The sequence below is a fragment of the Pundamilia nyererei genome, unplaced genomic scaffold (genome assembly GCF_000239375.1).
Source record: "Pundamilia nyererei isolate P.nyererei 1_Seehausen unplaced genomic scaffold, PunNye1.0 scaffold00062, whole genome shotgun sequence".
NCBI classification, from domain to species: Eukaryota; Metazoa; Chordata; class Actinopteri; order Cichliformes; family Cichlidae; genus Pundamilia; species Pundamilia nyererei.
The window spans coordinates 2,455,495-2,479,374 of NW_005187463.1; the positions used below are offsets into that span (position 1 = coordinate 2,455,495).

Below are 23,880 nucleotides of genomic sequence, written 5' to 3' on the forward strand. Positions count from 1 at the left end.
GCCCCCGACCATCACCATGAAGCACCTGACAGGCGGGATCATCGCCGTCATCGTGGTGGTGGTGCTGGCTGTGATTGCTGGCCTGCTGGCTGTGGTGAGCGCATCTGCATGTCAGAAGTGTCGTTTGTTGTTTTTAACATTTGTTCTTCAAGCCATAATTTGGTTTCTTCTGTGTTTGCAGTTCTTTTTCCAGAAGCGACAGAGGAAGTACAAAAAAACTCAGGTGAGATAAACGACCTGTTGTTGGTAAATTTATCTTTTGAGAAAAAAGAGGTCATTGTATTAACGTGTGTGTCTGCTCTTTCCTCCAATTCAGCAAAGAGAGATGGAGCAAATGTAAAGCAGAGAGAGTGTGACGAGTCGACGCATACAATCGCCTTTTTTGGATTACCTTGTTTTTTTTTCTTCGCTGTGGGAGCGTGCCATTTTTATCTTTTGAGACTTGCAGATTGTAAATGAATAATCGCCTTTTTTCTTTGTTGGGGTGTCATTACTGCTACAATTTATTTATAAATCATGTAAAGTCTTAAAGCATCATCCCTCTGGTCTACATGCCATATAAGTACTGTGCATTTTTAAAGTGTGCCTGACATGCCTCATTTTAACATTAGAATTTAAATTCCACATCATAGAGTGTACAGTTTCTTACTTTCTATTGTGTTTGTTTGGATTGTTTTTAATAAAACATGCTTTAAAAGACACTGACGCAGGTTTCTTGATGTTTTGGCTGAATTTTTCCACTGTTACCAGACTAAATGTGGGGGATGGGAACGAGATGGAGGAAACTACTCTGAAAACTGCTGAACATGATGAGATGATCGAAGCTGATTTTAAAGTTGTGTGGGTTCTTAATTATTCTTCCCCCTTCCTCGATACTCCACCTCTCAGACATTTTTTTTTTTTTTTTTTTTTTGTGTATTTCCTTAGAAGTGTAAAGCCTCCGTTGTCTGGGAAGATGGCTGCTCCGATAGTCGTTGTTCGTAACAGGCACTTTGTTTACAGGGGGCAGGTCTGCTGGAGATCAGCTACTGCACGGGTGTGGCAGGAATCATGTGAATGTTAAGCAAAACTCACAGCTCTTAGCAGTTTTGTGCCACTATGGCCAAGATGGAAAGGACTTGTTTTTGTGTGTCACACTGCCTCAGGTGAGACAGACAACCTTTGAGTATAGGTAGGCATGTCTAGCTGCGCTCAGGAGTCGTTTGGTGACGTGTTGAACCTGTCGGACAGGTTCCATCTCACTCACGAATGCATGCATATGCTTGTACTGAGACTGCCCTCGGTTTAAAATGTTAGGGCAGGAATGATTGAGTCAGGTGAAAGGGCCAAAGTCCAAGTGGACTAAAATGGCAGACATCGTCTCATCAAACAAACTGAAGTTGGCATTATCTATCAATCTGAATACATAAATAAACCGCCTGGTTTCCTGTTGCAACATGTTTGTATTGCAAGAAGTATGTGGTTGGTTCTGTACAGCTGTGGTCTGTGAAGCTAGCACTCGAGGAGGCCGTGCTTGTTTACACGTTTTCAGTGTGGAGCCTTCCTGAAGCTTGGAGCACATTTGAAAGAATACTGACCTAAAGAAGTATACCTTCCTGTTTATTGTATGCATTTGCATTCTGTTTTCAACATCAGCAGTTGACTTACTTTCTTTTAACCTCAGTCCCCACATAAAGCACAGTATCAGTCACCTGCTCTACCTTAGTTCCCTCTGGCCTCACCCAGCGCCCTCCTGTGAGCCCCGCCCCCTCTCTCTAGCTCCATAGCAACAGGAGCACAAAAGCAGATCTCTAACTTGTTCAGCCAGGTTAGGTATCATGTAGCTTCTCTCCTTTTACCCTCCCCCCACCCCTCGATTCAGTGAAAGACTGCAGGAATGAAGGTGTGCCGCTCGCTGTGAGGCACCTGTTGCAGGTACCGACATGTCGGTTTTCAGTTTACTTCAGTGGGGCGAATTTAAAGCTCACTATAGATTTATACAGTTTCCTACAGGGTGAGGATTTTTATATGAATTTCTGGGATTTACACCCGTGGCTCAAGCAAACTTTCATTTCCAGGACACAGGATTTAGATACATGTATTCCATGTCACAAATAAATAGAGCCTGATTATTCTCACTGTATACCGGATCAAGATAATACTAGGAGTACCTTACATTAAACTGTCATGCCTTTCCAGTTTGTCTTCAGGTTTATATCAGATTCGGTTTCGTGTTCTGTCACACCAGCAAACAAAGAAAAACGTTACAGTTCTCTGGAATCTCTGTTCAGTGACCAACGGATGTTTTCAACAACATGCTAAAAACACATTGCCTACATCTTCTCACCTTCTTTTTACATACTTTTTAAGAAATACACATTTCTTAAAGCTGAGTTCACACTGCTGAATTTTCCTTAAAAAAGACCCCTTAGCCATTAGTGTGTGTGTGATTTTTTTTTATTATCCACACCTTTTCAATTAAAACTGCTTTCTCATTCAGACTTGACAGCCATCAAGGCTCCATTGTGAATATTTACTCACCATATTGTTTACTGGAAAAATGGGCAGTGGTGTTTCATCACTGTCTTCCAGTTTGACCTGCTCACAGCACAGTTTTCATTTACCTTCAATATTGTCCCTGACATGAACCGAGGATTTTTCTGTGTGTGTATGGAGGTGGAAAGTTTATGATGAATGATTAGACTGGACTGGAACCTTCTGGGCAGAATAAAATGAAGCCAATGGAAAGTGCAGTTCCTCACATGGCCACTTGAGGCTGGATACAAAAGTGTTAAAATGCCAAATTTTGACTTCATAACAACTAAACAAGGAGGTTTTTTTTTAAAAATAATACCTAAGATTTTAAATGTTAATACCTAAAGTGGGGCAGTTGTAGCAGATGGCCACCGAACTGTGCAACGGACTCAGTATAGAGGAATGTGTGTCATAAAGAAACAGCACACTTTTCCATACTTCCACAAAGCTGTCAAGTAACATTCTGAGTCGAAACCTCCTGCTGATTCAATCCACTGACCTCACCAGAAAGGCCTTATGTATTTGTACATGATTAAAGTTTTACCACTCTCCTGGCTGTTCAGTAACCAGGAGCACAAAGAGGACAATCTGGTTCCTTTACAACAACACAACCCACCAAGTCCACAGTTCTTTTCCTCACATCTACTGCAAAAAGGAGCACACAGCCCCAGATGAGGTGGTTTAAACACATTTTAAACAGCTGTGCTCCACTTCCATCTGGTTACCTGTTATTGCCTCCCGCTTTCATCATTATGCATCACTTTAACACTAAGAGTTTCACTTCCTGCTGGGCCCACTCTGCCCTACAGGAAGGCAGGAAACAACAGGCGCCCTCTTTAAAGGATTTTTTTTTAATAACAATTGATCATTACCTCCTCTGCACTGTGCATTACGTTCTAAAGACAGGAATACAAAAGTTAACTGAATGCACACAGAAATGTACCAGGTAACACTGATTGATAGAGACGTTTCAGAACATTTGCTCAGTCTGTCAATAAATACTGTTGATTTTTCTCCTTGGAGTGACAAAATGAAAGCAACACAATCATTAGGGACACAAAAAATGTTAAGCAAAGCCTCTTAGTGCTTCTTGGCCCCATTGTACTTTTGTATAAAGCCTTTAGCTCCAGTTTGAGCCACAGATCTCATCAAGTGTTCTCTGAGGAAGGTACCAAGATACCTGCAAATTGCTGCTACCTCAGCTGGTCTGTGATATTAAACTGCACTCAACAGATAAGTTTTTGTTAGCGCCCGGCTCGTCACGAAGGGGTAACCGTTCCACTTATTAGAATTTAGCTGGGCTTAAATGCGCAGATGAAACCATGCAGCTAAAGATCCTACATTTCTAATGTAAATTAAGACCAGGGTGGAAGTCTTTGCGCCATCACAGCAGAGTGGGGGCCTTGCTGGGGCGTCCCAGAGCTGGTGGGGATTTGCTCCTCAACTCTTTGCTCTTCAGGCTCACGGGCTGGGCCACCATCAGGGCCGGAGCAGAGAGGTGGTGGGCGGCGGCCTTCTGCTGATGTGCGCTGTTGATGTAACTGAAAATGAGGAGCGTGACCTCCCTGATCTGTGGACAAAACAAAAACAGAGATGCATTCCAGTTTTTGTACATCTCATAGACTATATATAAAAGATGGACATGGTCTTTGCATCGAATAAGTGAAGCCAGTGCAGGATCTGCAGGAGGGAAAGTCCTCTGTTTGCAGAGAGAAGTCGACTGTATAGAAGGAAAACAACCCTGATCTGTGACCTCAGATAGATGAAGTAAGTTTGTTTGTAGCCCTAGGTGTGGGTTTCAGGTCTTCTCTATAAATACATTATCTAGTGCCAAGTTTGCATTTGTTTATAACGTGGTAAGAAATGCACAGCGGCTAAAGGATTTAAGCCAAATTGTCAGCGTAAAAGATTCTAACATGAAGCTAACTCCAGCACCAAAGTGACATTCATGAAACATTTACCCAAGACATTTTTATTTTGTCTGTATCCAAAGAATGTAGTATAGACATGAACGAACCTCTGTTTTTTTAATGTCAAAAAGACAGTAGCATTGTTTTAAATTAAAAAGGCCAAATGTTACTCAATGGATAAGACACAGCTTTAGCTTTAAAAGAAGGTAAAACAGATGAACTTGTTTGAATCATGCAGTATTTGTTCTGCTCTGATTTTCTGTGAAGTTCAACAGTTTGTTTTCTTCCCTTTTTCTATAGAGAACTGGAGAATAGAGGAACAGTGGTTAGCACTGTTGGTTTACAGTAAAAAGACCTGGGTTCAAATCCACCGGCAGGCTGTGTGGAGCCTGCGTGTTCTGCCTCTTGCTCTGTGCGTTCTCTACAGGTACTCCAGCTTCCTCCCACAAAACAGACACGAATGTAGTGTTAACTGATGATTCTAAATTGGGTGTTGGTGTGGATGTGAGCACGCACGGTTGTCTGTCTCACTCTGTGTTAGGCCTGCAATAGTATAGACCTATCCAGGGTGTGCCCTGCCTCTCTTCCCATGACACCCTCCCCACAACCTTTGGCTAAGTGCAAGAAATGGATGGATGTTAAAAACTAATAAAGGCATTCTTAAAAAAAAACACTAAACTCACACATTTTGTGATTAACAACATAGCTAACACCAAAAACACTCACCTGAAGGATTCACAAAGAATTAGACGAACATCTTTTACATAATGTCTCTGTTATTTCTTTGTGTCGTGCCTTTAATTTCCCAGAGAAATCTGTTACGTTCTGTTTCACTTTGGTCGACGTCAGGCAGGAGTTAATTGTCTAACTTGTCCTGCTGTTTTGCAACATGTACTGACACATACTGAGATAGAATGAGTGGAATGAAAGGCAGCAGTGTGACACAGTTTTACTGCGACAACAAATGTGCCGTCCATTTTAAGAATACAAACTCTGCTTGGCCGTCTGGACTGTCGCCCTCTGGCCCTCTCACTGACCTTGGAGGGGTCCATAGCAAACAGATGTTTCTCTGTAGGTTTGTCTTTGCTGGCGTTAGTGCCGACGTTCTGACCCATCACCAGCATAAAGTCCTGCTTGCAGCCTCCAAATGTCATCAGGTTCTTGTAGGAGTAGCACACCAGCAGTTTCTGAGTACCAGACACAAAAATAAATTGTAGTAACAGAATTCGATTAAAAAATAGGATGTGAAATGTAAAAACTGAATTCTGGGCCTCAGTTTTAAGATTAAAGAAACAACAATGACATCAAAAACGATGTAACGCTCTGTGCTTTACATTATGATACTTAAAAGTGATTTTACACCGTATGCAAATGTTTACTTCTGGAGTTTGAAGAAACACATGACGACTAAGTAACTGTTAATCTGAAATCACGGCAGCAAAGCGGAGAAATCTTTCCTATGCAGGTTTCTGAGACTGTGTTGCACAAAGCTGCTCACGATGGAGTTGTGCTCCAGAACGCTGACACCATCTTCATGTACAGCCAGCCAAACACGAACACCGGGCTCCGGAGAGGGCGTGATGGACTAAAGCAGACAGAACAGAGGGTGAGGTTAGTTACGAGCATGTTTTCACGATGTGTCGAAAAACTGCAGCACTCACTCTGTCAGATACTGTTTACACTGTAGTGGGAAACAATGCAAAGAAACCTATTTCAAGTTTTTGTCCCCTACTTTTTTCTTTTCTTTTCTTTTCAGCACACTGACAGTTTATTTAGTTTAAATGTTGGCCTCCATTCATGCTACTTCTTTGTAATTTGTAACATATATTCAGTATCTGAGATGATAAGATAAACTTTATTTACAAACAGATTACTGCTCACACATGCTCACCTCTGCTTCAAACAGTCGGGCACCAAAGAACGGCCACTTCCTGGCTACGGTCAGGTAGATCCTGACGCACTCTGGTGAACTTCGACCCCTGAGTGAAGCCCAGCGGGCAGAGAGACGCTGTAGCAGTTGTCTGAGGGAAAGCAGAGGACAAAATAGAGTTTGCTTTTAAAGCATTTACAGTTTTGTAAGTCTCTTTTTGACCATTAAAGACTTGAGAACACAAAGACAGGTACTGTATGAGGAAAGAAAAATAAAACACAAGCAGTCACAAAGCTGCTTTCTGGGATGGAAACCTTGATGTTATAGGTGTAATAAAAGACTATAAAAGCATAAACAGATAATGTGCATGCACTACAAAGTAGGACGTGAGTTCAGATTTAAAGTCCCTGTTTCTCAGGGTGTGTTTTGTGTCTGGTACCTGAGCTGCTCCTCAGATGTGCTCCTGCGGTAATGTTTGGGGTAGAATCTGTCCAACACCTGCTTCAGGTTCTGATTAGACTTAGTCTGGGCCGATCCAGAGGTGGAGAAGGGACGCTCAAAATCTCCAAATTCCACCTGTACACAGACACGCAGTGCAAGCAGTAAGTATTCAGAAATTCTTCACGCTCTGTTTCTCACTTTAATCCAGGAGTGGATACGACATATGTGGCATTATTCAGCTATAAATTACATTAAAAAATGACGAAAAATGTGGCAGATATCACTGTTTTTAGACCAGGGCCCGAGTTACACATGAACCACTGCATAAAGCCAGGCCACATTACACACGCTGTGAAAGAGATATGAAACGCAAGAAGTGAGTTAAAAGAAAAATCACTTGATATCAGACCTGTGCGAGCAGTGCGGCCATTTCCAGAGCCAGCTCCTTGTTGACAGGAAAGTGTCCGGCTACGATGGCTTCATTGGTCTGATATGCCAGCAGTAACCTCTCCCTCTCTGACTCCCCCCTCACTTGGAGAGAGAAGTAAAGTCTGAAGATGGAGAGGAAAAGTTAAAGAGAACTGATATGAGGACAAAGCGACCGGGCGATAAATCCTCCTGAGAGAAACATGTAACCCAGGCAGTAACCCCAGTCCCTTTGTGTGGTGACAACAAATCCTGATCTTTATATGCAGTCTGCCTCTGATCCGCCATCTAGTTTAATTTACAGTGAAGAGCGATGCCATCAAATATAATCAAGAATTCTAATTATGTAAGAATGAACTGCAATAAAAGGGGTTGAAATCAATGCAGCATATTTTATTTCAATGTTTTGTTTTGCATTCGTCCTTTTTTCTCAAACTTGCTACACAGGACACAGACTCAAGCTTTACAAAAGCTTTTATGCAACGTGTGACCACTTGGCATCCATGGTGTGTCTCACCCAGCTGTAACCTTTAGTGACCCTCAATAAGCAGAATAGCTAACAAACGTTTTTATCCCAATGAGCATTATTTCAACACTGAACTGTTGAACCTGATGTTTGGACGCTACCTGTTCTTGTAGGTGAGGCGGACAGTCCTGGTGTTTTCCGACTTGCCGGTGTGATGCTCCTTGGAAGCCTGCTCCCATTTGGAGATAATGTCGCAAATCTGCACATGAGACGAGACACCTTTGTGTGGGAAAACGCAGATTTTTCAATCTTCCTAACGTAATCACCGCATGACTAAAAGGCGCACCTTCAGGCCTCCTTGCAGACAGTGTTCCAGCGACCGTCCAGTGGGGTCATCGGTGTACAAGCTGAAACCAGAAAGTCCCGTTTTCCTCATGCCGGTGTCCTGGTTGAGACGACACTGGAACTCGTCCACCGTTGTTGAGGCGTCAAAGCTCACCACCTACAGTACAAGGTGTAGGTGAACAAGGAATTAAATGCACAAGTGGGAGACGCAATAATCTAATCTGAGTGTGCAATGATTCTTCAGAGTTTTCAAAATAAATCCGGGTCAAGCTTCAGCTCAAAAGAACAACATTTCTGACCCAAAACATCTGCATGGTGTTAAACTTTAAATGCTGTATACAGAAACTGTGATATATCGACACTGACTCAGGTAACCTGTTAATGTTTAACAGGTGTTATGACTGGCTGATATGGAAAGATGAATTGTTGTGCGCATGTGTGTAAATGCATCTACTTCCTGTCACAGCGACGGTTTGAACAGATTTTTCTCTTCCTGCTGATGATTGACTGTGCCGCGTTATTAGTGCCGATACAGAAATAAACTTCACAGACAGAAAAACACAAGACAATTGGTGTTTGATCTTCTGTTCTGTTAACATTATACATTACATATTATGGATGAATATCATGAATGATTTATATTTGCCTGGTTATTCAATGAATAATGAAATATCCAACATCAACGTCAGTAACGTCAAAGTTGCACTAATCACATGCAGCATGACTTCAGTGCAAGCTTTCCTTTACTAATACAGGCACATAACAAAGCACACAAAAGTATAATCTAACATAGATTTTATATGCTGGCTTGGAAAGTTCTGGAATATATATTTACATAGTCTCGCCAGCAATAATTATAGGTTACACCCAAAAAGAGATTTTTCACCCTCAATAAACAGATAAGATCAAATGTTTATTTATTAAAAGACTTTTAAAAAATGTCCTCGGTATAAACTGAATTTATACCAACCAAGTTAATTTCATTTGATCAGGTCCCTTTAAATGTAACATTGTACTTATGCAATAAAAATGTATGGAATTAAATGAGCCAGCATTTTGGGCAGAAAAGTTTTCATAGTCCATATAACACAGCAATCAACATGGACATGGAGTAGTTAAACATGTTTACACAAACTAGTAGCAAGAAATGCAAATTTTTACTCTGGGGTAATACAAATAAGATATCCACAGCAGATACGGCAGAATTTGCCTTTTTTTTGGAAGGGGTGATCATTGCGAATAAATAAAATAAGGCGCTAAAAGTTTAGGGTTAAAGAAAGCTGCTCTGTTTCATTCTGAGAGGATCGTGAAGCTCTGGACGTTAGGGTGGATACTCCATGGTTAACCTCAAAATGAAGGGAGCAGCGGGGTCATAACGATAACGAATAATTATCAAAGCTGTCAAATTAAAAAATCTTAAAATGTAATTAAAATTAAAAATATCTTGAAACTAACTTTATATAATACAGGGTATTTATGTTTTGCCTTTACTTTATTCTCTCACACAATAAGCTTGACATCGATTACAAACAGACACAAAACAGGTTTCATAGCTTTGTTTGTTTTTGAGTCCAGAACTGTTAATACATGTAAAGGTAATGATCTCATCATTTCCAGTATGTATAGGCGGGGACAGCCAGGAAGCAGGTAGCAAAGGGAAACACACACACCCAGGGGAGAGATGCAAGGTTAGCTTGATACTGGGTGGAGCAGTGAAGCGAAGAGAGCGACGATGGTGCCCGGAGGGACAAAGTGAACAGATAAACATCTCTGTGTGACTTTGATGACAAAAAGGCATAATATTTGGCATTTTTCTCATATCATAGCCTGTGAGATATCGAGTGCACATTGGGAGAGTTAGTTAGCAAGAATCAAGCGTGGATGAGTTAGTTTCACTCAACCATCGTTTAAGCTAGGAAAAACATGCAAATCAGCACAAAAAACAAGCCGATATCAACAACAACAACCACAAACAGAGCCACAGTTCATGTATGGCTCCGGTTTAACATTTAGGGCACTGGTTCCTGTTTATTGCATCACAAAAAACTTGACATTTTGGACAATTCGGCACTTCTTGTAACCGCAATAAAGTGGATATTTGAGGATTTAGATGTACACAGGTCTGTGTAGAATACGACCTAAATGCCTTAATGTGTACATAGCTCTTTATAGAAAAGGAAAAAAAGGAAAAGTGAACAGGGAAAGTCTCACATTGGACACTAACCAACCATAAAGAACATAGTTCTGGAAAAGTGATACTCAGTAGCATGATTTTATGAGGTTAAAGGTAGAAAAGCAGTGGATCCTTGTATAAACACCCCTCAGCAGAGTATCTGTCAGTGGGGTTGGGCTTACAGAAGTGACTCTGTTACGGTTTATTAAAGAGCCGAGGCAAAGGTCGAATGGCTTTCAAACATATACCATAATCCTGCACAACTGTAAATCCGTTTAACTGGGTCACATGACTCACAGCATGTGATTTAAAATGGTGTATATGGTATTGTTTTACTGTCAGTTGAAAAATAGCGGTGCTCAAACTGCCACATACATCATTAAACTGTTAGGACTGGAGGCAGGCAGCCGTTGATCGTTGTTTTTTCTGTGTAGTGAGTGACTATTATACCTGGTATGTATTGTTGAGGAAGTGCACGGGCACACTGAAGGGCAGGGAGTGATGATAGGGATTCCTCAGAAGAATCGAAAGAATCTCCATACGAGAAGGCCTGGCCTGTCTCTCGCCCTTCTGCTGTGTCCGCTCCATGGAGCGCTGGCAGTAGATGGTATACTTACCCACCTCTGTCCTGAGGACAAAATGTAGCCACTCTTTAGTTACAGATACGTGAACACTTTTATAGCCAAAATTCCCTGAAAGCAACTCAGATCTCAAAGCAAAGGAAATGAAAACAGCCATCAGTAAAATAAAAGAGAAAGAGAATAAATATGTGCTTATGAAATAACTCGGTCTTTCAATCCCAAAATATTATAACTGTATTCAAGCTGATTTATTATACAGTATTCCTGGGAAGGAGGTAAAGAAGTGCTCGAGTGCAAAGAGCATATCTATCCAGATGGTACATACACAGTACACTGGCTGTATTTTGTGCTTTGTTTCGTTGTGTCAGTTTTCAGGACCCCTGTGTTTTCTCACCTGGCATCTGCATGTCTTTTGAGGTGGATCTGGAGCAGCCAGAGGAAAAGGTGCTGTGGCAGAAACAGTCCCACACACAAGGCTAGAAACTGCCAGCCCTGGAGAGCGACGTGCAAACACTCAGTCACCACATCTTTAACAAACTGTCACATGCATGACTCGGTGAATTTCTATGCACGACCACAGCTGACAGACTTAAGACTGCACTGTTTCCTTGTTTCGTATAAAGCATAAAACAAGTGGCCATACTGGTTCCTGTTAATCAGCTACACTGAGTTCATTCATGTACAGGGATGATCGTGCTGTGACACAGTGTTTTGGTTTTTAGCTGAATGAGACATCAGCACACGCTGGAATCTGCTGTTCTTTCTGCCCTCTGACAGTATTTCTGGTTACTGGCTATGGAAGATTACCACAGAGTGACGGTGAACAGACAGTCTACAAAACTCTTCTGGTTTTCATGCCGACATAAGAGAGGCAAGACTCTTCTTGCCTCTCTTATGTCGGCACTTTTCTAAAATTGACCCGTATAGTAATAGATACTAAAAGATCTCCTTTCTAGGCAGTTTTGATATTTGTTAGGTCAGTGAACCCTGATGATACCACGCCTTTTTTGCCAGCCTTTCCACTTAACAATGCATACCGCTGCTGCCACTGTGTGGTGAGAACGCAAACCTGCAGGGGTCCCGGATGGCCGTGTGGCTGCTTCTTGCGGGTCTGCTTGATGAGTTGGCAGAAAAACTCATTCTGAAGCTCGGGGTGGGCCAGGCACACCTGCAGGGCACTCTGGGCCAGGGAGACGTGGTAGTCGATGGCCGGAGCATCGATGGCCACGTTAATGAAGAGCTGACAAGTCTGAGAGGCGGTGATGGAGAGAGTTTAAAAGAGAGAAAATATTTTTGATATAATTAGTTATTTGATAGAAGAAACATTCAGTGACTACATTTTTTATTCGAACATGTGGAGGTTTGTGGTACCTTGAAGAGTTTCACTGCCTCTGTCTGCAGAGCTTGTGAAGGCAGGGTGGTGAGAGGAAATGACAAGGCTTCTTTGCTGAAACACAACATGGGATGTCTCCAAATCTGAGAGTCTGAAAGGCAGGTAGGAGAGTGGGTCATAAGAGTAAAAGACGGAAGGAATAGCAACTAAAATAAAAATGAAAGAAACAATGTTGTGTACTTCCAAAACTGAACTAAGCTGAGTCAAATTTGTCAAAACAACCTCCAATAACAGACAGTGGTGCATGCATTTTTATTATTGAGCTTTATTACTGCACTGCTGTAAACATGACCTGACAAATAACGTCCCTGCATTAATAAGAAAAACAAAAACGAGCAAAAACTAAGCACAAAAATAAATATTTTAAGAATTTTTGCTTTGTTTTCTGTCTAATTATAGTCTCTTGACAAAAAAAATGCTCACTGTGCTTAAATTCAACTACAACTCTGTGCAGAGGACAACAAATCCTACTGTATTTCACATAAGTCTCTCTAACTGCAGACTCCAAAGTGAGGCTGTAGTTGTCGAGCTGTTACTGAATGACTTTGAAAAATAAAACACTGTTGAAAGAAAAACAATCTTTGCTTCTACTTAAGAAATTCCCGAGCTACAGTTAATTTCTGTCCCTACAAATAAAACGTACCCTCAGTGTACACTGCAGGGCTATTTAATGTCCCTAGAGGTAACTGTACGTGCACCATTTTGACGACCAAATAGATGCCCAATAAAATAATATGTTCACATGCAGTAAAACGTGTGCAGGACAGTTTGTGGTCAGTAAAACACTGTGACATAAGACATTTTAAGTCGCAATAAAATTATCTGTGGATGAGAGAAAGTATGAAAAAATCTGCATCAAGTAAAACAAAACTATAAAACACAACACAAGACAAAATCGTTTGTACTCACTTGGATCTCCATCCAGCTGGAAGAGTTTTCCCACCAGTTGTTCGAATTCAGTGCCAACTTTGCCCACCGTAGTGCCTGCTGCCACAGACAGATGGTACAGCCACGACTCCTACACAATGATCCCAGAGACAAAATCACAACAGGAAACATAATTATGCATAATCATCAGTTTGTAGTTTAAAATTGACTGGATTGGTTTTAGCTTCAAGCCCCTCTCATGGAGCTGCTCTCAGTCTCAGAGAAGATTTGTTGCAGTACAGAAAAATGACTGTACACATGAGCTTAAACACGATGGTCAGAAGATACACGGGTCTGCCTGCCTTACAGAACAGAAAAGTTCAACCTTTCAGTCCCGCGCTGACCTTTTCATGGCGGGATTCAATAAGCAAGTAAGTGGGTCCTTGCTCCTGTGGGTGAATGGCAACGGTGAAGGGTGCCGGCTGTAGGCCTCGCCCGCATGCCTTTAGGTCGTCATCTGAATCTCTTGACCTGTCCACCTCCTCCACCCGAGCCTCCCACAGCTTAATCTGACCCAGCGGGAACTGGAAACAAAAGCAGACGTGCGCTCCACGTTCAGTCACAAGTAACAGCTCAGGTCAGTTTTAAATTGATCACCTGCTCCTGACAAAGGCTACAGATGTATTTCTACAGATGCACACCTTGTCCTCTTGGCTGCGAAAGTAGTACAACGTTTTGCCGATCAGAGCACACCAAACCCGCTTAGAGTAGCCGTGTTTCACCTGCAGCAGAGGAAGTACAAATCGGAGCGTAAAACACAGAATTTTGTGAAATATTGTGCCATTTTCTCTGTGCTATTAGAAAATGAGTAAACTTTGATGCAGGGACCTTGATGAGTAGTCCCTTCATGCCAGGGCGAATATCCGGCTGAGTGAAGAGAGGACTGGCGGCTTTCAGCCTCAGCACGCTCTGCAGGACCCGAAGCCACTCCTCGAGGAGGTTAGGAGAGTCCGCCTTCAGGTAGTAAACGCGCTTTCCTGTTACTATCTACACACAAGGATAAATAAAAGCCCAGGTGGACGTGAAAATGTGAAGGAAAGGATTTAAAAGATCTAGAAATGTTAGATGATTGTGGCCGTTCATCAAAGACTGAATACCTGGAGAATCTGCTTGCCCTCGCCACGGGCGATGCTGCTGGTGGCGCTGACCTTGATCTGACCCTGAGGTTTCCTGATCACATCGCTCTGTGGAAGAATCAGAAATCCTAATCTTGTTAACCTGTCGGCCACGAGTCTCAACAAAGGAAAAAACAAAAACGTTTCAAATCCAGAAAAAGTAGATGAAGTGATTGGGACAGGAAGACCGCCCGTTTCCATTCTCCATGCGGAGAAGCCGAAAGTAGCTTTTGTTGTTGAAACCAACATACCGGTGACTTATAGTAGAGCAGCTCTCCATCTTTGAGGACAAACCAGCGTCTCTTCCAGGTCTTCTTCCAGGTTTTGACCATTTTCAGCAAATAGCCTGACTTCTCCATTGGCTCCTAAAGGTTGTGACACTGTTCAGTTTTATGCAGCACCAAAGAGAACCGCTAATGAAACAGACCTGAGGAATTAACTAAATGTTGGCTAATGAGCCTTAGGTTCAAAAACATGATGTCATCATGCTGTGAGCAGAAAAAACAAAGTCACTACTCAAATAGCTTTTGAAGGTAGAGGTACTTCAGTAATGCAGTCGCATCAATTTCTAATCTTAGAGTTACCTCAAAGACTTCAGTTGTAGTTTGCTTATTAAAATTAGCTTCAAATGATGTAACTTAACCAGTCAGCATTGTTTAAAGCATGGAAACTAACAACAGTGGACCAAAGTGTTGAGCTGTCACTAACACTCTTGCCGTTGTCACTGGGTGAACAGCAGGTTTTGGGCAGTTTCTGCTCAGGTTCCGAGCACTCCGTGTCAGTGGAGTAAGCATCAGGAGGGATGGCATAGTCACACTCTGATGTCATCGACGCCACGGACACAGCTTGAGGACAGTAAGTTCACACATGAAAAACAGAGAAAGTCAGTCTTTGGAGGTGAAGAATTAAACAAAAAGGCTTCTTAAATCTCCAGGTCCTGTGATAGCCACATGAGACTAGCTCCAAAAATGAGTCCATCCCCACAGATATCAGTCTTAAAATCAATTCTCAAATACTAACTGATACTAAAACCTATTTAGCTATAAGCAGTTAGCCAATAGCTACAAATTTAGCCTGTGGTTCACAAGCTAATGCTCTCCGGGAGGGTTGTGTCAAATTAAACATGCAGAACCACTGACTGTGTCAACGATAGCCACATTAGCTATTTAGTTATAAATGAGTTAGTAGCTAGGAGCTATGGCTAATAATAAAACTGCAGCATTAGTGTGCAGCAAATGTTATTAGTCCTGCCTGTCTGTAACGTTATAACAGATGGTAACAATTTAACAGGATAACATAATTATCTGGGTTTAAAAACTATTATGTTTCTCTTAACGACTGAACCTGACAAGTGTACTAACAATTCAAAAAATGGCTGACCTTAAGTGGTCAGTTGGACTCATAGCCTGTCTAATTTGGTGAGTGAAATTTAAGTATTTTAATTAGTAGAATAGAATAGAATAGAATAGAATGCCTTTATTGTCACTATACAGTTGTACAATGAGATACAGAGTATGGTACTAATATAGATCTGTGTGATGCTCTTACACAGTTGGACCGATCCAAAATTACGTATCGGTCCAATACTGACCTAAATTACTGGATTGGATATCGGAGAGAAATAAAAAATATAATCCGATCCATTCAATATCACAAAAGCACCTCACAAAACTTGCGATATAGCGTAACCCAGCTCATAACCGTAGCACGTCGGAGGAGTATGCCACTTGGCTGTGGCGTGCGAGACCTGTTGGCGGTCTGGTTGAGCTTTTGGAGCCTCGCTACCTGCTTCCAAACCGGCATTTAATCTCTGAGAAAGGTATCCCAGGGAAGTAAAGCAAGTGTGTAAGATCATCTCTGAATGTTTGTAAAGCATTCCCAGTGAAAGCTGGGAGCGACTGCCTCTTCTTCTCTCTCCCTCCCTCTCCTGCTGCTACTTCAATTGTGAAACTGATCAATGATCAGCTGATCAGCTTTTCTGTCGCGAGTCCGTCTCTCTTGTTTGTTTATCGCCCACTTTGCGCCAGAAAGAGGAAACCAGCGGATAAACAACAGCAGCACGTTTAAGCTTGATAAGCTGTTGTTAGAATGTATTTAATATTACTTTCTACACCAGGATCCTTTTCCACGTAGCTGACAGCTGGTATGTATAGAAGTCCATTATTGTCTAATATATACCCTAGTAAGCTATAGTACTTTTTCCTTTGGGAAGGTACCATCTGTGCAGTCTGCAATTCTGTTGAATAAAGATATTGAATCTATTTAATTACTGTAGAAAAATTATTGATTTCTGTGCATTTTTTTTTTACACTTGCATTAAATTACAGTCGATTACGTCGATTAAGCATCACGAGGCGGAGGGTGGGGGGTGGTTCCCTATTTTTTTTGCTGGGAGTTGGCAACCCTATTAGCTGGGTTGTTTAATATTTCCACTAAGTTCTCTTTAAAATACCAGAATAGGGAGGATGGTGCAGGTTTATGTCTATTAGATTGATCAGTGTTGCTGATCTATGAAATATTTTGGGTGCAGTGTATTTTTTGCACACAGGTATAACAGAATAGCTTTAGTTTTGTTCTTTAAACTTGAGTATGAACTTATACACAATGCAGCAAGATATTTTAAAAAAAACATTTTATTGATTACAAAATACACTATATCGGATTTATATCGGTATCGGCAGATATCCAAATTTATGATATCAGTATCGGACATAAAAAGTGGTATCGTGCCATCTCTAGTATCTTATCTAGTACCAGGGGTATAAAAAACTTAAAATGGATAAGGTCACAATGCAAAACTAGAGGCTATGTCCATCTTTTATATGCAGTGGTTGTTTGTACCTCTCTTGAGAGAGCGTGGGCTGCCTGGGCTGCTGTCTTTTCTGGAGCTGGAGGAGGTGTGGGAGCTGCACAGGGAGCCGTCCTCGTCTCCTGAACTAGATGACTCCTCAGAGCTTGATGACTCATCCGAGAAGGGACTGCTGCTCAGCAGAGTAGCTTTCTGCAATTTGAAAATGGCACACACTCAGAGCCATATACTAGATATTAAAATCCACTTTGGTGACACAATTGCTGTTAACTATAAACAAAAAAGCATTTTCTTTTCAAGTTCACAAGTGATCAAATAGACAGTGGGGGAATGTACAGGTGTTACAATTAAACATGGCCTTGTACTCTTATACTTACCCCCTTCAGAGTAGTGTAAACTGGTGTAGTCATGTTTTTATAGATGAGTGATGTGTACATTACAAAGGCTGGATAGGAAGACTGAAGGGATGGGTCTAGGACACAAAGTACAGTTTGTTTATTAGAAACCACTACAGCAGACTAAGCTGTCAGCTAAGTAGGGAGACCTGTTTTTTACCCACTCTCTTACCTTTGTTAGACAGGTCTGTGCATGAAGTGTCAGACAGTCTGATTCCTGATTTAGCAACAGCATATATACGACTTTCCTGAAAAGAAAATGTGCCATGTCATTAGTCAATTTTAAAACCAAGTCTGCCATTAGATAATAACATTCAAAAGCTGTAACTGCATACACTATATTTATTTTTGTATATCATCTACCTTCAGTATATGAAGGCAACTCCTGGTTAATAATATGAGCAAGAGTTCATCTTACCTTTAAACTGACTCTCAGCTGTTTAGCCAAGAAGTAGCAAGTAGCTCAACAACCTGCCCATTACTTTAATTTGCATTTAAATTCAATACATTTTTTAATCTTTAGCGACTTTAGTGCTTTTAAGTTATTTTTACATAAAAATTTCAACTGTTACTACTTTAAGCTTAGTACCTTAGCCATTAGCCGTACATTAGCTAATACTTAATAGCCTTTTGTTTAGCATTGTAGCTGTTAAAGCTAACAATTTAGCTAACAATTTTACCAATTCAGTATGCTAATTTAACTTTTTGTTTCATTTTATGTCCATTAATTTACTATTATTTATTTTGACTGGATATTTTTTACTATTTATTCACTTTGGGCTTCAGTTAATTTTCTGTTTAAACCTTGTTATCCGCACCATTGCTAAGACGGCTTTCTAATTCTAATCACTGAATTTATCTATTTGAAACTTTTCTGTTTACTCACATTTACAGCAGATGGCAGTGTAAACAACAGAATTACAAACATGGAGAAGTTCCTGTACTTAGTCCAACACTTAGAAGAAAATATGTGGTTAAAATTGTAATGTTTCACATGAAGGACTTCATGAAGGACTATTTGTGTTTCACAGTAGTGCAAAATATTGTTTCCTTTATCCAGGAAAAACAAATTCTGTAAAAAAATAAATAAATTGCCTAAAACATAAGCAGTTTTCCAATGTATTAAGGATTGATTTCTGTAAGAAACATATTTGATTTCTTTATTCATACTTAGCTGAACATTGGGAATTTGTTTTCGAATTTGTTGCCAGTGCCAAATTTGCAATTAAAAAAAAACACAACTTGGTGTGCCTAACATGAAGGGCAGTCTTACCCAGGAGGGGAGTCTGTGTAAAGGTGGAGTAGGAGGTTTGCTGCCAGGTGTGGTGCTATCACAGTCTGACCTCTCTGAGCCCATCTCTGTCCCAGGTTCTGATGAATTTGGTGCGGATGGCACGGTGGTTGCTGCTTGTGAGCCGGGAAGGATTTCGGGAACTGTGGCTTTTCCCATTTCCATTCCAACCTCCTGCTGTGCATCAACATCAGTTTCCTGAGGCTGGAGGGGGCGCAGCATGCTGAGTGCATTACGCGTTTGGCCATGTGCCGCCTCACTGCTGATTGACGGCTGGCTTAGGTGTTTCTTGGCCAGAGACACGTTCATCAACCCGAACCCCGTAGGAGTCCTCAGACGGGGCTGTTTGGGTGAGGCGGGGTTGTCTTTTGGATCCTGGGGCAGGTTGGGCCGTTTAGGGGTGAGAGCTGGTGTGAGGATGGGGCTGGGAGTGTTAGGTTCACTGGAAGATGATGAGGAGTCAAGTCTCTGTGACTGGAATCGTTTGTTGAGCTCCTCAGAGGTGCAATCCTCCAACTTAACCGTGCGTCCCTCCTCCTCGTCATTCTTACACCCTGCTAGTGTTCCATCTGATGGCTCCAGCAGGCTAAAGCTGGGGCGCTCTGTACGCTGCATGTCATCGTCAAACAGAGAGCTGCTGTCGTCTGAAGCTGTCAGGTAGGTCTCACTGCTGGGCCGGCTGAACTCCAGAACACACGCTCCGCTTCTGCTCTCACATACTTCTTCCTCCACTGATGCAGCACTGGAGAGCACAGACAATACGCGGCGGGACTCGGGTCCAGATGCATTGCTAACAGAGCTTTCAGGTGCACCGTCATCCTCTAGCGGAGAACACAGCAGTCCAGTTTGGCTCGGTTTATGGACTTCACCATCTGTCACTGATGAGGATGTCTTCTTACTACTTTTATCTGCCAAAGAAAGCATAAAAATGTGCAATAATTTCACAGCTGGTGGAGCACTAAAGACGAAGCATTTGAGATCTTTCTAGATTACAGATTACAATTTAAGTGAACTATGTATTTCAAAAAAAAGAAAGAAAGTTAAATAATTCAAATTAAATAAGTTAATTGAAGGATTTGTTCCTCTGGGATAGTTGCCCCCTCTCTTTGATCTAATTTCTCTCCCTCATTTATTTTCTGGTGAATTTGCAAATCTACGCTAGTGCTAACGTTACAAACAGAAATATATCTGACAGCTCGGGTGGAGGCAGCATTCACCATGCAAACCTGACATCTGTGTTGCATCTGACCAGTGCAGTGTGCAAAAGCACAGGAATAATCATTTACTGTCAGATCCTGACTCATCCTTTTCCTGTTTGCCCTGTAATGCTGTGTATTAGTTAAAGTGAGTATTATATATTGAAAGACTCAGATATTAATCTTAAGACACTTCTGATCTTCTGGAGTCTCATTAACTACATTTTGACAGACATTTCGATGTAAAACTCAAAAACACTGCAAGGTGCTTTAAAAAGTATTTTTATTGACCGCATTTTATATTATGGCTGACTTGCGGGATCTGAAAGTGAATCTAAATACATATTTAATGAGGTCTGCAATAATAAGTGTGTTCACAGGCCAGATTTACTAATGCTCTACACCACAGCAGCTTGTTAGAAGTCTGGTTATTATTGTAATGTACTGGCTGTATCTTTGTCTGTAAGTTAGACCATTTTTTGTAGATCACCTGCAGAACTTTCCAACCCCATTCGTGCAAATCTGCAATTGCGGCATCACACAAACTCCCCCCAGGTAGTAAATCCTCCCCTATGTGTGAAAGCCTTTCCTGTGGCTTCCCTCCAGGTTCCGTTCTGACCCACCTGACACACATCACTGATCACTGAGCAGCAGTACATTAACTCCAGCTCTTCAACCCACTTTTAGCCTCTCTTCAGGGTGTTTTTCTGGACCTTTGTGCCCAGGAACACCATCTAGTAAATGCTTTGTTTTGACTAAAGCTTTCAGCTCTTCCTCTACAATACTTGGTTTATGACCAAACACTAGGAGAACCAATTCTTGTTCTCATCAGTCTCTGCTATGCTGTGTGTTTATAGCTAATTAGTGAGTGTTGGCTTTCTAACACACTAAAACCAGTTTGGCAAACAATGTTAATACAATTCCAGCACCACATTAAATAGATCTGCACAATTATGACTGAAGAATCTTAGTATCTCACAGTATAACTATATTGTTTCTTCACATTCTTACTCTAACAATCAGTGATGTTATTATGTTATATAACTATCACACATTATTATTATTATTAAAAGTCTCCAAATAGCCCATAAAATACTCCAGTGGCAAATACTTTCCTTAATACAGCATGACTATGACCTCACTCAGATAGTTACCATCCTGTGTCCAGCTCTGCCCCAGAGTCCCATCTAACCACTCACAGATGCTGTTTTCATTATCCATAGCTGCGTGACTGTGTGGGGACTTACCCGTTTTGTCCCTGGCGTCCGTCTCCCCCTGTGTGCTCAGGGTCTTCTGGGACGGCGCTGGTCCAGTCAGGACCTGCGGGTTCTTCCCTCTCACCTGAAAGCAGCCGAACGTCAGGCTGCTAAGACGCTGGGCTTCACCTGGCCTACACAGGGCTCCAGCTCCACCCTTGCACTTCTGCTCAAAGGCTGCAAAAGCAGCAAACAGTCATGCGCATACTGCAGCGTGTGCTTACAATGTATTAGCATTGATAAATCTGTATTTGCTAGTAGCAGGCATTTAGGAGTTTTAACCTGCATAAATAACTTGCATGTTAACATGTTCCAACAAAGTTCCAAAAGCTTATACCTTGTATTTGTTTTTGAAGCTCCAAAATCTGAGCCTCCTGTTGTTTGTTGGTTTCTCTTAATGCTGTATTCTCTACCTCAAACTGAAGCACAAACATGTTCTCACATAAACCAGCAACCACATTAAATACTTTAACTTATCTTCCAGATTTCCGTGTCTTTCTTATCTGTGTTTTAGGAGCCTTTACAGCTGACGTACACACAGATTTACCTCTGACAACTTCAGCATCACCCACTCTTTGATCTTAGCTGCCTTCTCTTCCACCGTCTTGGCATCTTGAAGGCGGAGCTGTTTCTGTTGAAAGAAGTAAAAATGAGCCGTCTGTCTCTCTGGGTGAATATATTTTGGAATAAGAAGGGCAGATTTAGACGAAGCGAAACAGAGAACAAGGGCGGGGAAACATAAGTGAACAGTAAGGAGGTTAAAGATGGTGTTCATAGAGATAGACGTGGTATTAAATTTTAAAAAAGGGGATTATGAATTACTCCACTGGCATCGGATCTGTTGAAATTCTTTATGCGTGTGCTTTTTCTTACCTGCTCCTCCAGCTGCTGCTCCAGCTGTGCGATTACATCCTCCTTCTCCTGCACTAACGCCTGCAGCTCCTGGCACCGCTGAAACAGACGCACCTCTGAGTCTCCAGACTGACCATCTGCTGCTTTGAGCTTCTCCTCCATCCACTGCACCTGGAATCATCACACATGTACTCACATAATCGCATTCCGACACGTCGAAAGGAAAGACAAACAAACTTGTGTTTCTGGTCCTCACCTGCTGCTGAGCTGTGAACGCCCGTTTCTCCGCATCGATCACCTGCGTCTCCAGTTGTTGAATCTGGAAAAGCAAAAGTTTATTTTAACTGGACTTTAAAAATAAATAAATCCTAATATCTTACTAGTCTTGTTACATGTTCACACAAGGACCACATAAACGTACAGTAACCCCGTCTGATCTAAAATTAGTAATCAGTTTCCTTTCAGTGATCCAGACTGCAAATGTTTGCAAATGCATGGAGATGAAATATCCACTCCACTCGAGCCTGAAGCCAAACACAACAGCACCAAATAAAGACAAAGAAAGTCTTGCATGCCTAACGAGAACTCCACTCAAGATAACGCTGCCACGCTAGAAAGGAGCAGATGCGATTCAGCTGGGTTCTGTTATTCGAAGGAATGCTATGTTCAGATAGATTCACATTCATTTGCAGCCATTTTTAACACAAACTACTGAGATGTTAAGCAACCTACAATGCTAGTTTATTTATCTTCCTCGTGATGAAGATAAGGTGTCATTCAGTGCACGCTGAAACCAAGATGGCTGCTGATTGGGAAAACTGTGTTTGTTACTCTTAGCAATCCAACAAACATCACGAAAAGAACTTAACATCCAAAAGATTGGTTAAGACTTGTATCTTCACAAAGAAGTTTTGCTTCATTTTGTGTGAGTATTTCCACAAACTTTGAAGTTTAGGGTCCCTTTCTTTCATCACATGTGCTCTACAAGTAACACCTGCCTTATTGGATTACCTGGAGCCTGGAATTAATTTTGTCTTCTAAGAATTTAAATTGGTGATCAAGAAACATGACAACTAAGAGGCTAACAGAAGATATTGAAGAAGTTAAGAAGTCTCTTAACTTCATGTCAGAGGAATTGAGTAAGGTGGTGAAACAGCAAGCAGGACTACTGGACTTAATTGAAGAAGTAAGACAACTGAAGATTGTGATTAAGGAAAAAGACAAGAAGATTGAAGAGCTGGAAAAAAGAGTTGAAGATTTGGAGCAGTATACAAGAATGGAAGATGTGATTATTTCTGGACTGAAGACAAATCACTACACCTATGCACGGAGTACAGCAGGTGACAAGGAGGGGGAAGATGCACCAAGAGCTGAAAAGGATTTGCTTGAGCAGCAAGTTATTCAGTTTTTCAAAGACAAAGATATTCTTTTGGATAGCAAAAACATAGCTGCATGTCATACTATTCCACAAAAACATACCAAGATGCCAACTATCATACTACGATTTGTGAACAGGAAATATAAAGTTGAACTGTTAAAGATGGGAAAGAAGTTAAAGGGAACCAGCGTATATGTGAATGAGCATCTCACCAAGAGAAATGCTGAAATTGCACGACAGGCAAGACTATTGAAGAAGGAAAGGCACATCCAAGATACCTGGACCAGGAACTGTAAGGTATTCATTAGACTTAATGGGACACCAGAACAAGCTAAAGTAATTGTTGTCAGAGACATTGCAGATCTTGACAGATTTAAACAAAAGAAATAGAGTTCAGTGTAGAAAAGAATTGTGTTGCTGACTGTGATATGAACAATATCTGATAAGTGTGAGAAAAATAACTATGCATGTGAATGTGTGAACAAAAAAAGGCAAAAAATGGAATATTTTGGATCTCATGATTAGAAATTTTATGAGTTGGA

General features: G+C 41.3%; 1 protein-coding gene and 1 long non-coding RNA gene across 3 annotated transcripts in view; one reads left to right on the forward strand and one right to left on the reverse strand.

Moving 5' to 3' along the window:
- Positions 1 to 6: 6 nt before the first annotated feature.
- LOC102212535 (uncharacterized) lies at positions 7 to 701 on the forward strand. Its single transcript, XR_311786.1, has 3 exons — positions 7 to 94; positions 182 to 223; positions 317 to 701. It is a non-coding gene; the product is annotated as an uncharacterized LOC102212535 (long non-coding RNA).
- A 1,728-nt stretch (positions 702 to 2,429) lies between these two features.
- The window catches only part of plekhh2 (pleckstrin homology domain containing, family H (with MyTH4 domain) member 2), a 41,331-nt gene continuing 19,880 nt past the window's right edge, over positions 2,430 to 23,880 (reverse strand). For both annotated transcript variants that reach the window (XM_005735128.1, XM_005735129.1), the window contains 28 exons: positions 22,217 to 22,279; positions 21,982 to 22,131; positions 21,656 to 21,739; positions 21,446 to 21,527; positions 21,100 to 21,285; positions 18,639 to 19,564; positions 17,538 to 17,613; positions 17,348 to 17,442; positions 17,003 to 17,162; positions 14,870 to 15,006; positions 14,413 to 14,526; positions 14,144 to 14,230; positions 13,875 to 14,033; positions 13,688 to 13,768; positions 13,391 to 13,570; positions 13,029 to 13,137; positions 12,098 to 12,210; positions 11,796 to 11,975; positions 11,121 to 11,218; positions 10,596 to 10,773; positions 7,974 to 8,129; positions 7,789 to 7,886; positions 7,145 to 7,286; positions 6,734 to 6,870; positions 6,316 to 6,445; positions 5,923 to 6,009; positions 5,462 to 5,611; positions 2,430 to 4,084 (listed from right to left, as the gene is read on the reverse strand). In XM_005735128.1, coding sequence (XP_005735185.1) covers positions 3,899 to 4,084; positions 5,462 to 5,611; positions 5,923 to 6,009; positions 6,316 to 6,445; positions 6,734 to 6,870; positions 7,145 to 7,286; positions 7,789 to 7,886; positions 7,974 to 8,129; positions 10,596 to 10,773; positions 11,121 to 11,218; positions 11,796 to 11,975; positions 12,098 to 12,210; positions 13,029 to 13,137; positions 13,391 to 13,570; positions 13,688 to 13,768; positions 13,875 to 14,033; positions 14,144 to 14,230; positions 14,413 to 14,526; positions 14,870 to 15,006; positions 17,003 to 17,162; positions 17,348 to 17,442; positions 17,538 to 17,613; positions 18,639 to 19,564; positions 21,100 to 21,285; positions 21,446 to 21,527; positions 21,656 to 21,739; positions 21,982 to 22,131; positions 22,217 to 22,279 — 4,344 coding nt within the window. In that variant the 3' untranslated portion in view covers positions 2,430 to 3,898. The remainder of the gene's footprint in view (positions 4,085 to 5,461; positions 5,612 to 5,922; positions 6,010 to 6,315; positions 6,446 to 6,733; positions 6,871 to 7,144; positions 7,287 to 7,788; positions 7,887 to 7,973; positions 8,130 to 10,595; positions 10,774 to 11,120; positions 11,219 to 11,795; positions 11,976 to 12,097; positions 12,211 to 13,028; positions 13,138 to 13,390; positions 13,571 to 13,687; positions 13,769 to 13,874; positions 14,034 to 14,143; positions 14,231 to 14,412; positions 14,527 to 14,869; positions 15,007 to 17,002; positions 17,163 to 17,347; positions 17,443 to 17,537; positions 17,614 to 18,638; positions 19,565 to 21,099; positions 21,286 to 21,445; positions 21,528 to 21,655; positions 21,740 to 21,981; positions 22,132 to 22,216; positions 22,280 to 23,880) is intronic.